General features: G+C 49.1%; 1 protein-coding gene across 3 annotated transcripts in view; it reads right to left on the minus strand.

Moving 5' to 3' along the window:
• Positions 1-242: 242 nt before the first annotated feature.
• PIK3C2B (phosphatidylinositol-4-phosphate 3-kinase catalytic subunit type 2 beta) overlaps positions 243-16,617 on the minus strand; it is a 60,550-nt gene continuing 44,175 nt past the window's right edge. For all 3 annotated transcript variants that reach the window (XM_045536044.1, XM_045536043.1, XM_045536045.1), the window contains 12 exons: positions 15,774-15,903; positions 14,788-14,924; positions 10,405-10,574; positions 9,786-9,942; positions 9,288-9,397; positions 8,165-8,366; positions 7,616-7,740; positions 6,500-6,617; positions 5,087-5,168; positions 4,579-4,685; positions 2,844-2,972; positions 243-2,316 (listed from right to left, as the gene is read on the minus strand). In XM_045536044.1, coding sequence (XP_045392000.1) covers positions 2,128-2,316; positions 2,844-2,972; positions 4,579-4,685; positions 5,087-5,168; positions 6,500-6,617; positions 7,616-7,740; positions 8,165-8,366; positions 9,288-9,397; positions 9,786-9,942; positions 10,405-10,574; positions 14,788-14,924; positions 15,774-15,903 — 1,656 coding nt within the window. In that variant the 3' untranslated portion in view covers positions 243-2,127. The remainder of the gene's footprint in view (positions 2,317-2,843; positions 2,973-4,578; positions 4,686-5,086; positions 5,169-6,499; positions 6,618-7,615; positions 7,741-8,164; positions 8,367-9,287; positions 9,398-9,785; positions 9,943-10,404; positions 10,575-14,787; positions 14,925-15,773; positions 15,904-16,617) is intronic.

Raw genomic sequence — 16,617 nt, forward strand, 5'->3', positions numbered from 1 at the left:
AAATGATGGTGCACACAGGCACAAAGAGACATAAAGGACATTGGAAACTAAGAAGGGAGAAGGATGGGAGGGGGTGAGGGATAAAAACTTACCTATTGGGTACAGTGAGCACTGTCCAGGTGACGGGCACACTGAAAGCCCCAACTTCAGCATTATACTGTGTATCCATGTAACAAAAACATTTGTACTCCCTTAATATTTGGAAATAAAAATTTTTTTAAAAAAATAAAATGACAGTTTCCTTTTTTTCTCAAATGTCATTTATTAGAAAATACAATTCCAGAGAAAGTAGGAGATACAAGGGAGTCTGGGAAGTGGGAAGTAAACAGTACACAGATCTCTTTAAATCAGGAGCGTAGAGGGTCAAAATGAAATGAGCTACAGGCAAAAAGCCAGTAACCCATCTATGGTCCAATCATCTGGAAAAGTCTCACCACCAGTTCCCCACTTCCACAACCCCCTCCCACAGCAGCCAGCCTTATCCTTGGCATTTTTAACTTAAAAGAAAAATTTAAACTTCCTTGATGCCCTGTAGCTTCAGTCAATGGAGCCTCTTTCTCCAGTTATGGAATGAGTCAGCAAAAAGGGGGTTTCTGATCCTTGGAATTGGGGAGGAGCTGGAGGGGGAGGAGACAGTTTACGGAACATCCTCTTTTTATTCCTTTCCCCAATCACGGGACACATCCAGCCAATTCTAGTTTAAAAAGTTAATATCAAATTCAAAGTCCTTCCCTCTTTTTTTTCAAGGAAGACAACCCTATGGAGTGGAACACAAAAGAGCAAATTTAAAATCCACCTGGTGGGGAACAAAGAATATCAAGAGATAAGAGACTCAGTCTCTCCTTTCTGGCTCCTGAGCTCAGCTCTAGAGGAACAGCCGCCACTCTCACACGCCTTCCTCCTGACCAAAGAAAATCACTGGAAAAAAAACATCGTTCTGATGGATTCTCCGGCCCCAGGCCCCCTTCCTTCAGACAGGGCATCCCTTTGGCTCCACACTAAATAGGTCTATGGCCCCACAGAACGAGGGAAAGTCTTATAAAAAGTGTGACAGAAATGGAGTTTGGGAGAGAAGCAGCACGAAGAAGTGGGGGTGGTGGGGAAGGCGTTCCAGAAACTACACAGCAGGTGGCCACACTGGCACGTGCGGCCTAGGGGCTCCCTTCCCAAGGCCAAGATGCCCTTGGGTGGAACTAAATCTAAGGACCAAGGCAGCAACTCGTCCCCCTAGAGAAAAAGGAAGGGAGAGGCCTATGGGGGAGCACCCCCAGCGTATTCATTGAGACCAGACGACCCCCAGAAGGACGGGAGAATGGAGGGGGAAGGGGTAGGAGGCGGTATTCAGGGCAAGTCCTAATAAAGTAGGGGAAGACAAGAGGAAAACTCCCCCCAGAAGAGCATGGGTCCCTGAATACAGGTCCTTGGCAGAACCCCAGCACGGAAGGCCCTTCCTTACACATGTATCTATCACGTCGCTCTCCTTTGGAGGCAAACTCAGAAGGGCCCAGCGGCGCAGGCCTCGGTCCAGCACGGGCAGCCCTCCCTGACCCTCCTCGACCTGCCCTTAGAGAGGGAGGGCTCTGACCGAGGACTCACTGGGCCCCTCCCCAAATAATTCCTATAGCTAAACACAAAAAACAAAAAAACCTAGGGCAAAGTCCAATAAGAACCTTAATCATACAAAAAGTCCAAACAGTCATCCTCTCTTGCCTTCTGAGGCATATGTATGTCCCTTCTCGCAAGGCTTCCTGTCCCAGTTAGGACAACATTACTATTTCATTTTTTAAAAATAAAAATAAAGATATCCACCCACCCTCCCCCATAATGCTACTTCATACGGCCCCACACACACCCCAAACCAGGCATTGCTCCCTTGACACAAGGTAAACTTAAAACTTTGTTGCAACCTCACAGCCTCCAAGGGCTGCTCATTACAAGCACCCCGAGTTCAGTCTGCAGGGGGACAGCAGAGCGCGTTTTCCTCTCCCTGCCTCCTGCCATGGAGGCCACATCCATCGGGACAAGGGGAAGGCCTGCCGAGGGCCCTGCCCTTTCACAAGGAAAGGAAGCGTCCTCCCCCCAGCTCCCGCCACCAGCCTGGGGTCCCAGGCAGTGGCTCCGCTGGGCTCACAAGGTCCCATGACTTCGAGATCCCAGCGCAAACCAGCCAGTCTTCTCCTGGGCCAGGTCCAGCTCGCGCAGGCGGATGTGCACCTCGCCGAGGAGGACGTTCTCCCAGAACCCTTGCTCACTCAGCACGCTGAGCTGGAGCTCCCGCTGCTGCAGGTCCCCCTTGGGGATCCCGTCATACACCAACTACACGCGTAGAGATTGGAAAGAGAGGGGAGTGGTGAGAGAGGGAACGTGAGAGAGGGAGATGCTAAAGTCTGTGGTGGTTTGATCTGGCTGAGGCCATCACCGTTTTATCTCCCTGTCCCTGCAGAGTCCAAGGGACGCAGAGGGTAAACAGAATCAAGGCAAGCGTCAGTGAACTTTGAGCTTTGCTCAGAGTTCAAGCAGGTGGGGCTTTTTATTGCAGCCACTGCTCATTCTCAGTACAGGCCCGTGGGCTCTTCCTTCCCCCAGAACAGGGCCCCGGCCCCAGCTGTGGAATCCCAACCCTAAGTGCTGGCAAACTAATTTTTAGGTAATGGGATGGATAGACTATATGGCTTACAAAGCCTAAAAATTTTTACTGTGTCACAACTACTCAGCTCTGCCATTGCAACACGGAAGCAGCCACAGGCAATACCTAAGTAAGCATGGCCATGTTCCAGCACAACTTTATCTGCAAAAACACCCAGTTTGCCAAACCCCACACTACCCCGCCGTTTCCCACACACCATCTCATTGTAGGTAGGATTGCAGGTTTTCCGGGCCACTTTGGTTTTCCTCTTAGTGGTTTTCTGAGGGTCAGGAAGGAGGTAAATCTTCACATAGGGGTCAGGGTCGTTCCCATCCTGCAGCAGTTGCTACAACAGAGTAAAACCCAAAAAAGATGAAGATCTTTCTATCCGTCTCTTTATCGCCATTCCTGTGATCACATCCTGATGCACACGATCGTCTCCCACACTGGGCTTTCTGCAACACACACCTCAGCTATTTGTCTGCTTCCTAGCTCACGCCATGCTGATAGAAGTATCTACCATGGTAACGTTAGTGTCCTCCAAAAACAGCAACTGGATTGCCTGTTGATATATCAAGTCTATACTTTTTATCCAAATGCTCAGGGCATCCCATAATGTGGTTTGTTTTGAGTGAACCATCATGTCCCCAGGCATCCTCCTTCCATGCCCACTGTCTGTGTCTATTTTGTCATTCGGTCCACTTAACCCCTAAGAGGTGGAGACATGAGTCAGAGAGATAAAGTTGCTTGCTCAAGGTCGGCCAACTAGTGATTCACTCAGCCTGACCCTTTTAAAGCTTAACTCAGATCATGTCACACCTCTGCTCAAAACCCATCTTATTCAGGGAAAAACCAGAGTCCTCACTGTGAGTCCAGGCCCTGGTCTACAATGCCCTCTCCAACCTCATCACCACTCCTCTCACCTGTACTCCATTGGCTTCAGCCATTGGTCCCTTGCAGTTTCTGACACACCCCAAAGCAGGCTCCCAACTCCAGGCTTTGGGATCTAACAATCCTCCCCCAGATGCACAAACACGGCTCTCCCACCCCTCACTGCCACCTCCTTTCATCTTCGCTAAGATACCTCCTCATCAGTGAGCCTTCCCTGACCACTCTATGCAAACTGCCACTCCTCTCCTCTGCTTTGCCTCATGCCATAATTCTTACCACCATCTCACATGCTATGTATTTTATCAGTCTGTCTGTCTGCCTTTTCCAGCTAGAATGTAAGCTCCCTGAAGACAGGGATTTGTTTTGTTTTCTCCTGTATCCAGAGCTGATGTATCAGTACCTGGCATAAGGTGGGCACTTGATGAACATTTGTTGAATGAATGAATGAATGAATGATGAGAGTGAAATCAAAGTCTCTCTGACTCCAAGGCTCATACTCCTCTTGCTATGTCCCACTGCCCCAACCTACACTAAACACCGAACACAGGGTGCAGCATACTGCAAGTATTCAATAAAAGTCCTCTTCTCCTTCCATTCACCATGTTCTTAGGATCCATACCAAAAATTTAGTGATTATATACTGCCTTGATGATGCTCAAAGGATGTCATGTGGTTGCCGTATCATTATATCCAGGAAATAGGCCCCTTGGACCTCTCCTTAATTACTATAATAATAAAAATACCAGGCATGGTGTTACGTGATCTACCTGCATTATCTCATTTAATCCCCATTACAACGCTATGAGGTAGGCACTAACATTGTCTCCATTATACTGAGGCTCAGAGTAATTAGGTTACTTGCCTAAGACCACAGCTAATAAGAATCTGTACCTTGTAAAGTCTGGTCATACTACAGGCCTGGCATGGTAGTAGGTCCATGGCAGATGCTCAGTTAATCTTTGTGGTTACTCTCATGACATGGGGCAGAGAAGATGCAACCAATCAAAAAGTAGCACAAGAAAGATAAAAACCAAATGAGGGCTGCACATGCGCACACTTACCAAGCCCCGAATGTGCATCACCATGATGAAGAGTTTATTGTTTTTGTAGGAGATGGACAGCTTCACCTCCCCTCCCACCTTCCCAACAGGCCGGGCCCATGTGCCATCTGTAGGGACAAAGAAAACCAAGAAAGGTCAAGAGGCCAGCCATGCCCCTGTCTGGTGTCAGGCAGCTCTTTCTGATTTCTTTCCAAACTCCCTTACCCCAGCCTCTCCACATCAGGTTCCGGACATTCAGGGGACCTACACAAGAGGGGTCTGGAACGTGATTTAGAATTGGGATGGGATGGGATGGGTCTATACAATCTAAGAGTGAAATCACCACCTGAATATCCACCCTGTGGGGAAGCCAGGTAAGGAGCCATAGTGGGAAACCAGATTCCCTAGACAGTAAGAAAAGGAGCAGGAGACAAGCCAAGGAAAGCACTGAAACTGGTAGGAGCAGAAACAGTTAGCCTTGGGCTAGTTCAGAGGGGTTGGCAGGAATGACTCGGAGAAGGTACTGTACCTGAGGACTTCGGAGCTGGACTGGTGCCCACAGCCTTCTCATCCCGAGGCAGAGGGTGGAAGAAGGTGTATATCAAGTCACACTGGAACACAATCAGAGAACAGGGCCATTCTTCAATAAGACAATGCTCCGATACAAAAAGGAAAGGGACAGTTCCAGATTAAAAGAGACTTAAGAAATATAACAACCAAATGTAATATTATCCAGTTCTTGTTTGGATCATGGCTCCAACAAACCAACTATAAAAAAATTCAGGGGATGATAGGATAATTTTGAATTTGGCCTATTGACTGAATGATATAATAAAACTGTAGTTACAAAAGAATATGTCCTTATTTTTCAAGATATATAGTGAGTATTTAGGAGTACAAATAGCATGATGATTGTAATTTACTTTAAAACACTTCACAAAAAATAGATGAAGCAAATATGGCAAAACATTAACCATTTAGGTGATGGATACATATAAGCACTAATAATATCATTTGTCTTTTCTGTTTAAAAGTTTTCATACTAAAAGGTTTTTTAAAAAGAAAAAACAAAACGAGGTCACATCAGTCTGTTCTTTCCCACCACTGCCTCCCCTGTCAACACACACACACACACAACTCAAGCACTGAGAACTGCATGAGCCAGCCTTGGACAAAGACCTTGCATTCCATTCTTGAGAACGTTTCCTAACTAAACAGGGGGAAAGAAAACAAAACCAAAAAACCCAAATGTGTGAAAACACCCATTTGAACATTAATAGTGGGAAAAATGGACATACTCTCAATAGCTTTCCAAAAGCAAGTGTTCAGGGAGATTCTGGTACTGCACGTCAATGTACTAATTTGGTACAGATATTTAAAGTTATGGCATATGCTTACTACAAATGTTAAGGGAAAAAAGTCAGAATATAGAATTGTATTTAAACTATGACCACTCTAAAACCATAAAAATCACGCTTGTATATGAACAAAGAGGAAGGGGCCATGGAAAGTGGAGTCAGGTGATTTGTAATAGGATTACCTATGACTATAGTAGGGCCATTATAACACAGTTTGTTTTAAAAAAAATCTAGGTGGATACACACATTCAACCTGCTCAAAAACCTTCTTTTCCTCAAGCAGAAGCCCTTGCCCTCCTCGGTTCCGGTCACTCTGATCACCCTGGGGTCACATCTCACCGGTCAGTGTCTCTCCGTGTGCCCCTGGGCCATTCGCGTTGCTGTTTGATTGTGTTTCCGCGCATGACCCTGTGAGGCCGAACCACCCCGGACCCAGCCTCCTCCTGTCCCCTGCAGGCCGGAGCGCTGGTCACTACGCCTGCAGCCCCGGGGGAGCCAAGTCCTCTCCCCGGCTCCCCTGCCTCCCCCGCCGCCCCCCCCCCCCAGCGGCCAGCACAGCCAGGAGCAGAGAGGAGCCCACCCACCTCGGCCACCTCGGGGGCTGCGTGGATCAGGTGCCAGATGTAGCCGTTCAACTCCTCCCTCCGCCGCTCGGCCGCCGCCTCTCCCCGGGAGCGGCCGATCACGAAGCGACTGGGGAAGCTGGCGCGGCAGGTGGGCAGCGCCACGCAGGAGGGAAGACGGGGAGAGACAACGGGGGCCACAGACTTTGTCATGTGTCATCTGCATTCCCAGCCACCTGACCCCCTTCAGCCTCCCTTCCCCGGGACCGTCGCCACCCGATTCCTCCCGGATGCCCGTCGGTGCCCGGGGCTGACCACGCTCCGCACCTCGCCCGGCACAGTGCCATGGACCCCAGACAGGAGACCCCAACCGCCGGGCGGCAGGGAGCTTTGGAGCACCCAGTTGTCCTCACCCAATGTAAACATTCGTTGGAAAAATCATTTTTAAAAAAATTGTGCTAAAATACCCATAATATAAATATTACCACCTTAACCACTTTTAAGTGCACAGTTCTGTGGCACCAGCCACATTCACACGGTTACGCGCCGTCACCAGCCCTCTGCGGAGCCTTTCATCTTGCAGAACCGAAGCTCTGCACCCTCCCCGCCCGGCCCGGCCTCCGCGGCTGCCTTCGCTCTCTGTGCATCTCAGCTACTCCAGGTAACTCAGGTGAGTAACATCATGCAGGTTCTGTCTTCTGGTGACTGGCACAGTTCACTTAGCATAATGTCCTCAAGCTTTATCCACGTTGGATGTAGCATGTGTCAGAATTTCCTTCCGTTTTAATGCTGGATAATTCTCCATTGTATGTATACACCACATTTTGCTTATTCATTTGAAAAATGGTGTGACTCACCCTGAAACATCTTCAGATTCAGTCACTGCCCCCACCTTAGGCCCGGAGTACCTGCCTGCGGGCAGGTGGGCCCAGACTTGGCGTCCCGGCTGGAGTCAGAGCACGCGGGTGTCAGGACAGCCTGGCCAGCAGGGGGCGCGCTTGTTCTCAAACGCGACGCCAGGCCCGGTAAAGCCGGCAGGCCTTCAGCCTGAGTCCTTTCTGCCCCTGCAGTCCTGTCCCCCCATCACTAACTCCCCCTACCCCATCCCTCTGTGCAGAGAGGGAAGGCGGCAGCTACCTGGGCAGGAGTGAAGACGGGAAGAGCAGCCGCAGCTTATTGTGCAATTCCTGGAACTCCTCAAACGTCCGCTGGATGTAAGCGGCCTCGTGAGCATTCTCCCGTATCACCTTCACCACGTATATCTGCAGAGGCCCAAATCTCAGCGAATCCCTGCCGAGCCCTCTGCACCCCGTGAAGGGGGCGGGTAAGGGAACAGAAGTGCATGTGTGTTGGGGGCAGGGGCACTTTCCAGAAGGAAGAGGGCAAGAGTCTCTCCTTGGAGAGACAACGATGATAGCTAGCACATATGCAGGAATCTCAAAGCAAAGATTTCTGGCACCTGTTCCACAGGACCCTTGACTCAGAGGGCAGAGCCATCCTGCTCAGCACCCTGGTTCCAGCAGGTCACTTGAGCAAGGGAGAGGGCAGTGGTCTGGGACTGCTCGCAGCCCAGGAGGCTCAGTCAGCTCCAGTGCCCACCGCGCGGGTCTGAAAACACAGCCAGACCCCAAAGAGCTGGGGTCAGTGGGGAGCAAGAGAGGGGGCCAGACTGGAGAAGACACTTACATAGCCCTTGTTGGGGTGGAAGATCTTCTCGTGGCGGCAGAGAAAAACATCACTGATGCGGCCAGAGCTCTTGAGAGTGTGTGTTCGGGGGGCAAAGGAAAGGGTCAGCCGGTCATCTGAGCCCGTGAACTTCATCTGAGCCAGGTTATGGATGAAAAAATTGAGCTTTGTGGCTACACTGCCCAGGCTGGACTCAATCAACCTGTTGATACAGAAGGATAAAAAGAAAAGGACGTAACCATGAACCCAAATTCCAACCACCTTGACTGGGGTATCCAAAGGAATATTCCCTGATTCCTGAGATTAACAATCAGCTCAGATCAAACCATTTTCCCTGTGGAATATCCTCATAGAGTACACGGTTGATACACAATTATCTCATGCAGTGTACTCATGTGAATCCTGGGGTCTTACCTCTTCTGAGTGCTGCCCACCTGAGCCAAGATAGTCAAACCAAGGTAGGAAGGAATTACAGACTCTGTGGAAATGTCTAAATATTGTTGTCAACCTAAATTTCAAGGTTTAGTACAATGGAACCTAACCAAGCACTTTTTAATCTAGAGATTTCAATTCAAAAGGAGAGGCCCAGTGTTAGACCCAACAGAGAATATTTAGTTCTCTAAGTTCCAAAAAAAGTGCAAAATATAATGGAGACATCATTTCCATGGACAAAACTGTGGGAATTAGTACATAGACAAGTCCTTGCTTCCATACATAGCATGCCCCAAAACACTGTCAAACAAGGAGAAACTGAACCATGGACTTTCTATGTTTTGGCAAGGGGGAAGGGCCTGATCAAGAGAGCTAAAAACTATTACAGAAGCCATATTATACACAGCCCATAGGCAGTTTTTGACTGAGACCTGCTGAGGACGTAGGTAAGAGTGGTGGCAATATCCCTACACACAAAGCGTAGCACCCAAATGCAGATGGGAAACTGAAGCTGAGAAAAGCAAAATGATTTACCTAAATCAGAGGCAACATTGGGACATACATCCATGTTGTCAACTCTAGGTTCTACCGTCTGAACTAAGCCTTTCCCCTCTCCCCAGCCCCGCTCCTGCCAATCGGGCAGCTTGGGGACTGCTCTGGGTGTGCAGTGCTGTTCTGCACAGGGTGTTACCTAGTGAAGTAGGTAGTGGCGTTGGCCTCTGTGTCCTGAGGCCTCAGGGCATCGTACACATACTTGAGGTCCTCCAGGTCCGAGAGCTCAGGGATCCCACAGGACAACATCTAGGAATGGAAAGAAGGAGAGAGGGTGCTTGTAACAACGGGGAATTCTTGCTTTTTCTCTACCCTCAGGTGAGATTTTCTACAGCTAGGCTCCCTAACCCTTCTAGAGGGTGACAGACAGATGGCCGGAGTGGCTGGATGGGCCACAGGAATTGGCCAGATGTGGGCAGTGGCTGGAGAGCCACAGGAATCGAGGGGCCAGTAGGGAGTCAGATACCTGCATAGATACCATCGTCCCCAGGTATACTGGGTCCCTGCCTTTATCTAGGTCAGGCAGGTATTCAGTTGGGGCTCAGAGAAGTGAATCTCCAGAAATCCTTTGAAGCAAGTGTTAAAGGTGGTGTCAGACAGTAAGAAGGAGGTGTTCCGAAGGGGATGAGCTCCTCACCAGGCCCAGAAGGTTGAGGAAGAGGTGGGTGTGCTTGCGAATGAGGTTGTAGGCTTGGCAGCAAAGGTCAACAAAATCATGGAAGCGGCTGGAAGGCTTGTCACCCCCGTTGATGACATACGCCATGTCCGAGGTGAAGACAAAGGGGGCACGGTCCCTGGGCCAGGGGACATACAGGTAAAGGTCAGCTGGAGGAGGAAGTCCACCTCGTGGGCTGCATCGGGGGTGGCTTCCCTCACCCCTCACCATGCGTATGGACCTGGATAGACGGGCTCTAACTTTTCTCTTTTTTTATCCTACCTTACTTTTAAAAGATCCCCAGAGACAGATACTCCATATCCTTCATTGGTTCCTTATCTGTGAGCTAGCAATATTTTTGCCTGGATATCCAATTGCATTCCCTTTTGCTGCAGTTTGGGCTCATGTCCCTTCACTCGGTCCTCAGTAGGGAGGGAGGACAGCTGGTCTCCACCTTCTTTTGCAAGGACTTGACCTCTTTATCGGTCTTCTCTCCTCCACAGCTGCTCGGCCCAGGGACCGTGCTCTCAGGCCCAGCTCTGAGCCATTTCTGCTCCCCTCCCTGCCCTCCACGCACATCCTGGCTTCGGGGGATCATTACCGCTTGATGTTGCCAAACATCTGGGCGTGACCCAGGAAGCGGCCAAAATCGATGTGGAACATGTGACCAGTGGTCTTCAGCATGATGTTGTCATTATGTCGGTCACAGATGCCCAGGACGTACGTGGCTACGCAGCAGCCAGCACAGGAGTAGATGAAGTTCTCCACAGCCTGGGAGGGGTCAGGGGAGATGGGAGGAGGGGACACAAAGCTGGCTTAGAGGGACTCCAGGGGCCACAGCCAGACAGGATTCAGCCAGCCCTGGCCTCTCTCTCTTGTGTGAACCCCAACAGCACCTTCCACCTGCCTGTTCATCCTTCATCACGTAATAATGTGCACACTGACACACGGCCGCGGCTCTCGTATCTTATGGAATAGAAGAAAAGGGAAGGTTTTTTATGTGTATCTCCACCACTTCATCTGACTGTTCTCTTCTCCCATACGTTCTCTCTGCCAGGGAAACTGGAAAGACAGTGGGCTGGTCCGAGCACCCACACCTGGCCAGTGCAGACTGGGGAGACCTTAACAGGCAGGAAGACTGACATTTACAACTTTCCCAACAGGCTGTGATGATCTTAACTCAAGTACAGTCACTGAGGCAGCCAACTGAAGGATCCCTTCCTGACCCCGCTCAGAATTCTATTCTCCTTTTTTTTAAGACAGAGACTTGCTCTGTTGCCCGGGCTAGAGTGCCATGGCATCAACCTAGCTCACAATCACAGCAACCTCAAACTTCTGGGCTCAAGTGATCCTTCTGCCTCAGCCTCCTGAGTAGCTGGGACTATAGGTATGTGCCACCACACCTGGCTAATTTTCTCTATTTTTAGTTTCCTGGCTAATTTTTTTTCTATTTTTAGTAGAGATAGGGTCTCACTCTTGCTGAGGTTGGTCTCGAACTCCTGAGCTCAAATCATCTGCCCATCTCGGCCTCCCAGAGTGCTAGGATTATAGGTGTGAGCCACCACGCTCGGCCTCTATTCTCCTTCTTCCTGCCCCAAAATAAAACTCCCATTCCCAGAGCTCTTGATAACAGCTAAATGCTAGTCTAATTAAAGCCACTGCACCCTGAAGAAGAGCTGAGGCAGCTTAACACTTCTAGAGAGTGTTTTACACTTGAAAATCAGACATCTCTAGTTGGTAAGATGTGTTAGAGATATTTTTGAGTTTAAAGCAGAAGGGGAGTAGTGAGGGGTTGGATCCATTTTACTCTGTCTGGTCAACGTCTGTCCTCTTATCTTTCCAGGAAGCAAAAATACATGGAATCAGCAGATGGACACCCCTTGCCTTCTAAATCCTCCTCTTGAGGTTAGTAGAATTCCCAAGAACTCAAGAAAGACTTATCAGCAGAGGGCAATAGCCATCACAGCCAACTAGGAATGTACAAAATTGGGAGTGAGAGAAAGACTGCCAGATCTAGAATGCCCATCCTCTCTGCCTCCCTCCCCAAATTTCCACCCATCCTTCAAGGACCTTCCTTGATCCCACATCTTTCCAGACCTTCCCAGTTCACTCAGTGCTTCCTGGTCTTTTTGGTCCCACAGGGTTTAGGGATCTTCTAGCCCAACAGCTTCTTGGCTGTTCCACAAAACCTACTGCAAAATGAGCTATACACACACCCCCTACCCCCAGCTCCTTGTCAAGTTACAACCTGATGACTAATCCACTGGAAACTAAGAATGGAAAGTTTGAAAGTAAGTGAAGAAAGAAATAATAAAAAGAAAAAAAAATCACAGAATTCACCTTCTGGAAGAAAAAGACTATTTCTAAGAAAGAAAAATATATGAATGAAACCACTCAATAAGGAGTATAACCCATCAACTCCCAGTCTTGACCTTCACCTCCATCAGATCCTCTCCCTGCCACAGACAGATGCTCTTTCCACCTTAAATGAATCCTCTTTTGGCTCAGAAAATAGCTGTATGCCTGTGGGTAAATGCCTCCACTCTTATCACCTCCGTATGTTATGCAAGGTGTTAGCTGCTTACTGGCAAGAAGTCTCACAGTATAAAGGGGTGCTCTCCTACAAGGGGTTTCACTTGTAGGATGTGGGGTACACTCTCTTGTGAGTAGGTGGCCAAGACAGAAATATCTCTAGTTCTTTTCTTCTGGAAGTCACCATAAAAAGCAACCAGCATTATTTAGGCAGAAAGTCTAGAAGAGCCAAGAAGCTACCTTTCAAAGACTGAGACTAAACATTAACATGCAGAGTTAGTTTCCCTGTGTGTGTATTCTTGTTATACATACTTCCATCACATTTATGATGACCCTTTATTACACTGGCAGGGGAGTAATCATAACTCCAGCACTGGTAGGTGTTTAATGCCTGTAAAATACATATTAGTATAAAGAGTATACAGGGCTGGGAGTAGGGAGGAAAGAATCAGTATTGCCCCTCTCTCCAAGGGAAGAAGGCCTTGAAATTTACAGCACAGAGTGGGTAGGTTTTGTGGGATAAGGAAGGAAAGAAATAGCTTTCTAGGCAGAGGAAATACTGTTGTCTAAGGTACTGAGGAAATGCAAGTAGTAGCCCCCTAAGCTGGAACATAAGTAAATGTAAGATGAGGGCTGGGCACAGTGGCTCACACCTGTAATCCCAGCACTTTGGGAGGCTAAGGCAGGAGGATTGCTTGAGCCCAGGAATTAGAGACCAGCCTGGGCAACAAAGTGAGGCCCTGTCTCTACAAAAAAATTTAAAAATTAGCTAGGCCTGGTGGCATGCACCTGTAGTCCAGTTACTCGGGAGGCTGAGGCAGGAGGATCCCTTAAGGCCAGGAGTTTGAGGTTGCTGTGAGCTACAATGATTCCACTTCACTCTAGCCCGGGCAACAGAGCAAGACCCTGTCTAAAAAAAAACCTAGAAGATGGGAAGGTGCAGTGGATGAGACTACAGGGGCAGGCAGGGCTGGCTTACAACAGGCTTGTGTGCAATGCTCTGGATGCTGCACTGATCTGTTAGGGCATAGGGAGCCTTTGAAGAACTCAGAGCAAAAAAGTGACATGAACAGGTTTACACTTAAAAAACCCACCTCTGAAATCAAGCAGAGGCTGGCTATAGATGGCGGAGAGGCATTCCAGTGGTTCAGGGGACAGACAGCAAACAGCTGACCAAAAGTGTTAGTAAGAAAATGGAGAGAAGAGGACAGATTTGAGAGATAACTGGGGAGAAGAATCAGCAGGACTTGGTACAGCAAAAATGAGGAAGACAGAAGCATGAGGACAACTATGGCTCTGGCCTGGGTGCCTGCATAGAGAGTCACACCATTTACTGATAGCGAACACAAAAAGGCTTCTAGAGGCAAAGGAGACAGCTCAGTTTTACCTACACTGAGTTTGAGGTGTGGGGGAAGCACAAGTGGAGAAGTACAGCAAGCGGGTGGCTATCAGTCTAAGGCTAGAGGGAGAAGAGGGCTAGAGGAACGGCTTGGGAGGTCATCGGCGTGTGGGTGGTAGCTGCAGTAACAAGAGAGCACGAGACAAGGGCAAAGAGAACACGGCAGGCCGGGAATTAAACCTTGGGGAACGCAAACACTTAAGGCCATTGAAGATTATCTACTTAATTACACATTCACTAAACAGTGTTCTGATTATAATTTGGCTGCCCATACACGTTTCCCCTCGGGGATCAAATGCATTGATCAATATAATATTTGGATCTCCTTAAGTTAAATTTATATAAGTTAGCATTCTGGTGTATAGCCACTCTCTTATGAGTGTGGTTCCTGTGACTTGTTCCCTCCCACCCCACCGAATTAACCCAGAGACTAGAGTGGAGAAGCTGTGGACCAGGCACAGGCCACAACAGGCCTCCAAGGCCCCACCAGCCAGTAAAGCCCCAGGACCAACTCAATCTGCTTTAATCTAATCTAATCAGGAACCAGTCAGCCCTCTTTTCTACCATCTCTGCCCACATCTAACTTGGATCCTGGCTTCGAGTTACAACCTTGCCACAAACCAGCTCCACGACTAGGAACAAGTAAGTGAATCTTAATTCACACCTATAAAAAGAAGGGGCTGGATTAAAATGATCTCTAAAGTCTCTTCCAACCAACTCTTGTTCTAGACAGTACTACTGAACCCCTCTGATAACATAAGAGAAATTGAACAAGATCCACAATTAGGAGAGACACAGGCAGGTTCTCAAAAGCTGGTCTCCCTTCCTTCCACACTCGATCTGCCAGGGGAACCCAATGAAGATTTCCCCGTCCAATAATAGCAGGCCTTCTTGGTCAGCTGACAAGAGTCATTTGACTCACCCCTAGATATCTGGAAGCACCAGGCAACCCAGAAAAGAGCACGTCCTTCCCCCCAACACGGCTGAGCTGTCTCCCGTGTGCACGTGCAATCTCATGGTCACAGAGTCGGGCGTGGCCCGCCCCAATCCTACCTTCTCATACTCGTCCTCGCCAGGGTTGTGTTTCTGCAGCCAGTCGGCCAGGGGCCGGTCCTTGAAGGAGCCGGTCACCCCGTGCTCCACCTGGATCTTGCGCAGGGTCTCAGCGTTGGGGATCATCTCGACCATCCCTGTGAGAGGAGGAATCGGGATCACGCTCCAGAGCAGAAGGAAGGGGACGGTAGGGAGAGGACTACGGGGCTGTGCTGGAAGCTTCCCCATACATTAAGCTCCAAGGCATCTGGACAAAGTCCGATCAGGACGGGAAAAGGATAATGGTAGAAAGAAGGTCATTCCCCCACATTTCACATTCTACGCCGTGACTCTTTGGTCTCCCCAGGTCACAGCTGCTGCTCCCTTTGTTTTTAGCATTTACTAGAGGAATTTTCAAGTATATGTAAGAATAAAAAGAATGGCATCATGGATTCACATGTAACTATCACCCAGCTTCAAAAATTATCAATATTTTTCTAAGCTTGGTTCATCTCTTTCACCCACCCGACCCTGGTTCCCCACCCTCTGCCACCCCGGCTGGAGCATTTTAGAGCAAATCCCAGACACTTCATTTCTCTCAAAAAAATGTCAAGTGTAATTAACAAAGACAAAGCCACCATGTCATTGTCACAGACAAATTAACAATCATTGTTTAATCTAATCTAACAGTCTATATTCAGATTCTCCCTAATCATCTCAAAGAATATTTCTTTACAGCTGGTTTGTTTGAATCAGGATCCAAAGTCTACACAGCACGTTTGGTTGTTATGTCTCCGAGTCTGTCTGTTCTACAAGTCTCTCTCCCCTGCCTTCTTTCCTCAGGCCATTTGACCGCTTCTAATGACAGAATCCTGCCCTTTTCATTTCCTGGAGGAGCACGGCTCATGCCAGGGAGTGGGCAGAAGGGCAGTAAGCAAAGGGGTCCCCTCCACGCACTCGGCCTGCCCGTGTCCCCTCCACCACCCTCACCCTGGCTCCCGACTGACCTCTTCCCCGGCCAGTGGAGAAACAGCGGAAGATGACCATGCGCATGTCCAGCCCCTCCTGGACCCAGATCTTGCTCATGATGCGAATCATCTGCAGTGTCAGCATGTCCTGGCGTAGGTCGTCCCCGCACTGGACGGAGGAGGAGAGTGACCAGAACCGATCCCCACTGTTTCCCTCAGCCCCCAGATCTCCCAGCTGGGCCACCGTGGCCCAAACTACAGTGACAGGGAGAGGCTGCCCGGTTCTGCCTCGCACCTCAGACCTGCCCGCTCAGCTCACACCAGGTCGAACGTGGGTCAGTTTGCCCAGGTGGTGTCTGGCTCTTCCCCCCATCCCACATCCCCCTCTGAAGTGAATTCACGTGCCTCTTTTGCATGTGGCCCCTCTGACCATCAGGCCTTTTTTAAACTTGAATGTCGATACTTTTGATTTAGAACTCACACCCGCAAATATATAAGACACAAAGTCACGTGTGTGCATTTTCTTTCCCCCGCTAGATTATCTGCTCTGAGACCATCATGTACTTCTCAGAGTCGTGGACGTACCAGAGTTGGGAGGAACCTTAGGGTTCATCTACTCCAACCTGCCCCTGATATATTAAATTCCTCTTCAACACCCCTGCCACATGGTCATTCAGCCTCTGCTTGAATATCCCCAGGGACAAGCAGATCACTACCTTACCCATTCCGGCATTGGGATGGCTTTGCCTCCGGGAAAGCACTTCTGTATATTGAACTGTCAGTAGCTACCCTACACCTAACACTCCGTTCTCAGCCCTCTGGGGCCGTGCAGAATCAGTCTAAACCCTTTTTTGTCCTGATAGTCTTTCGTGTATTAAAAAGG

The sequence above is a fragment of the Lemur catta genome, chromosome 23 (genome assembly GCF_020740605.2).
Source record: "Lemur catta isolate mLemCat1 chromosome 23, mLemCat1.pri, whole genome shotgun sequence".
Taxonomy (NCBI): domain Eukaryota; kingdom Metazoa; phylum Chordata; class Mammalia; order Primates; family Lemuridae; genus Lemur; species Lemur catta.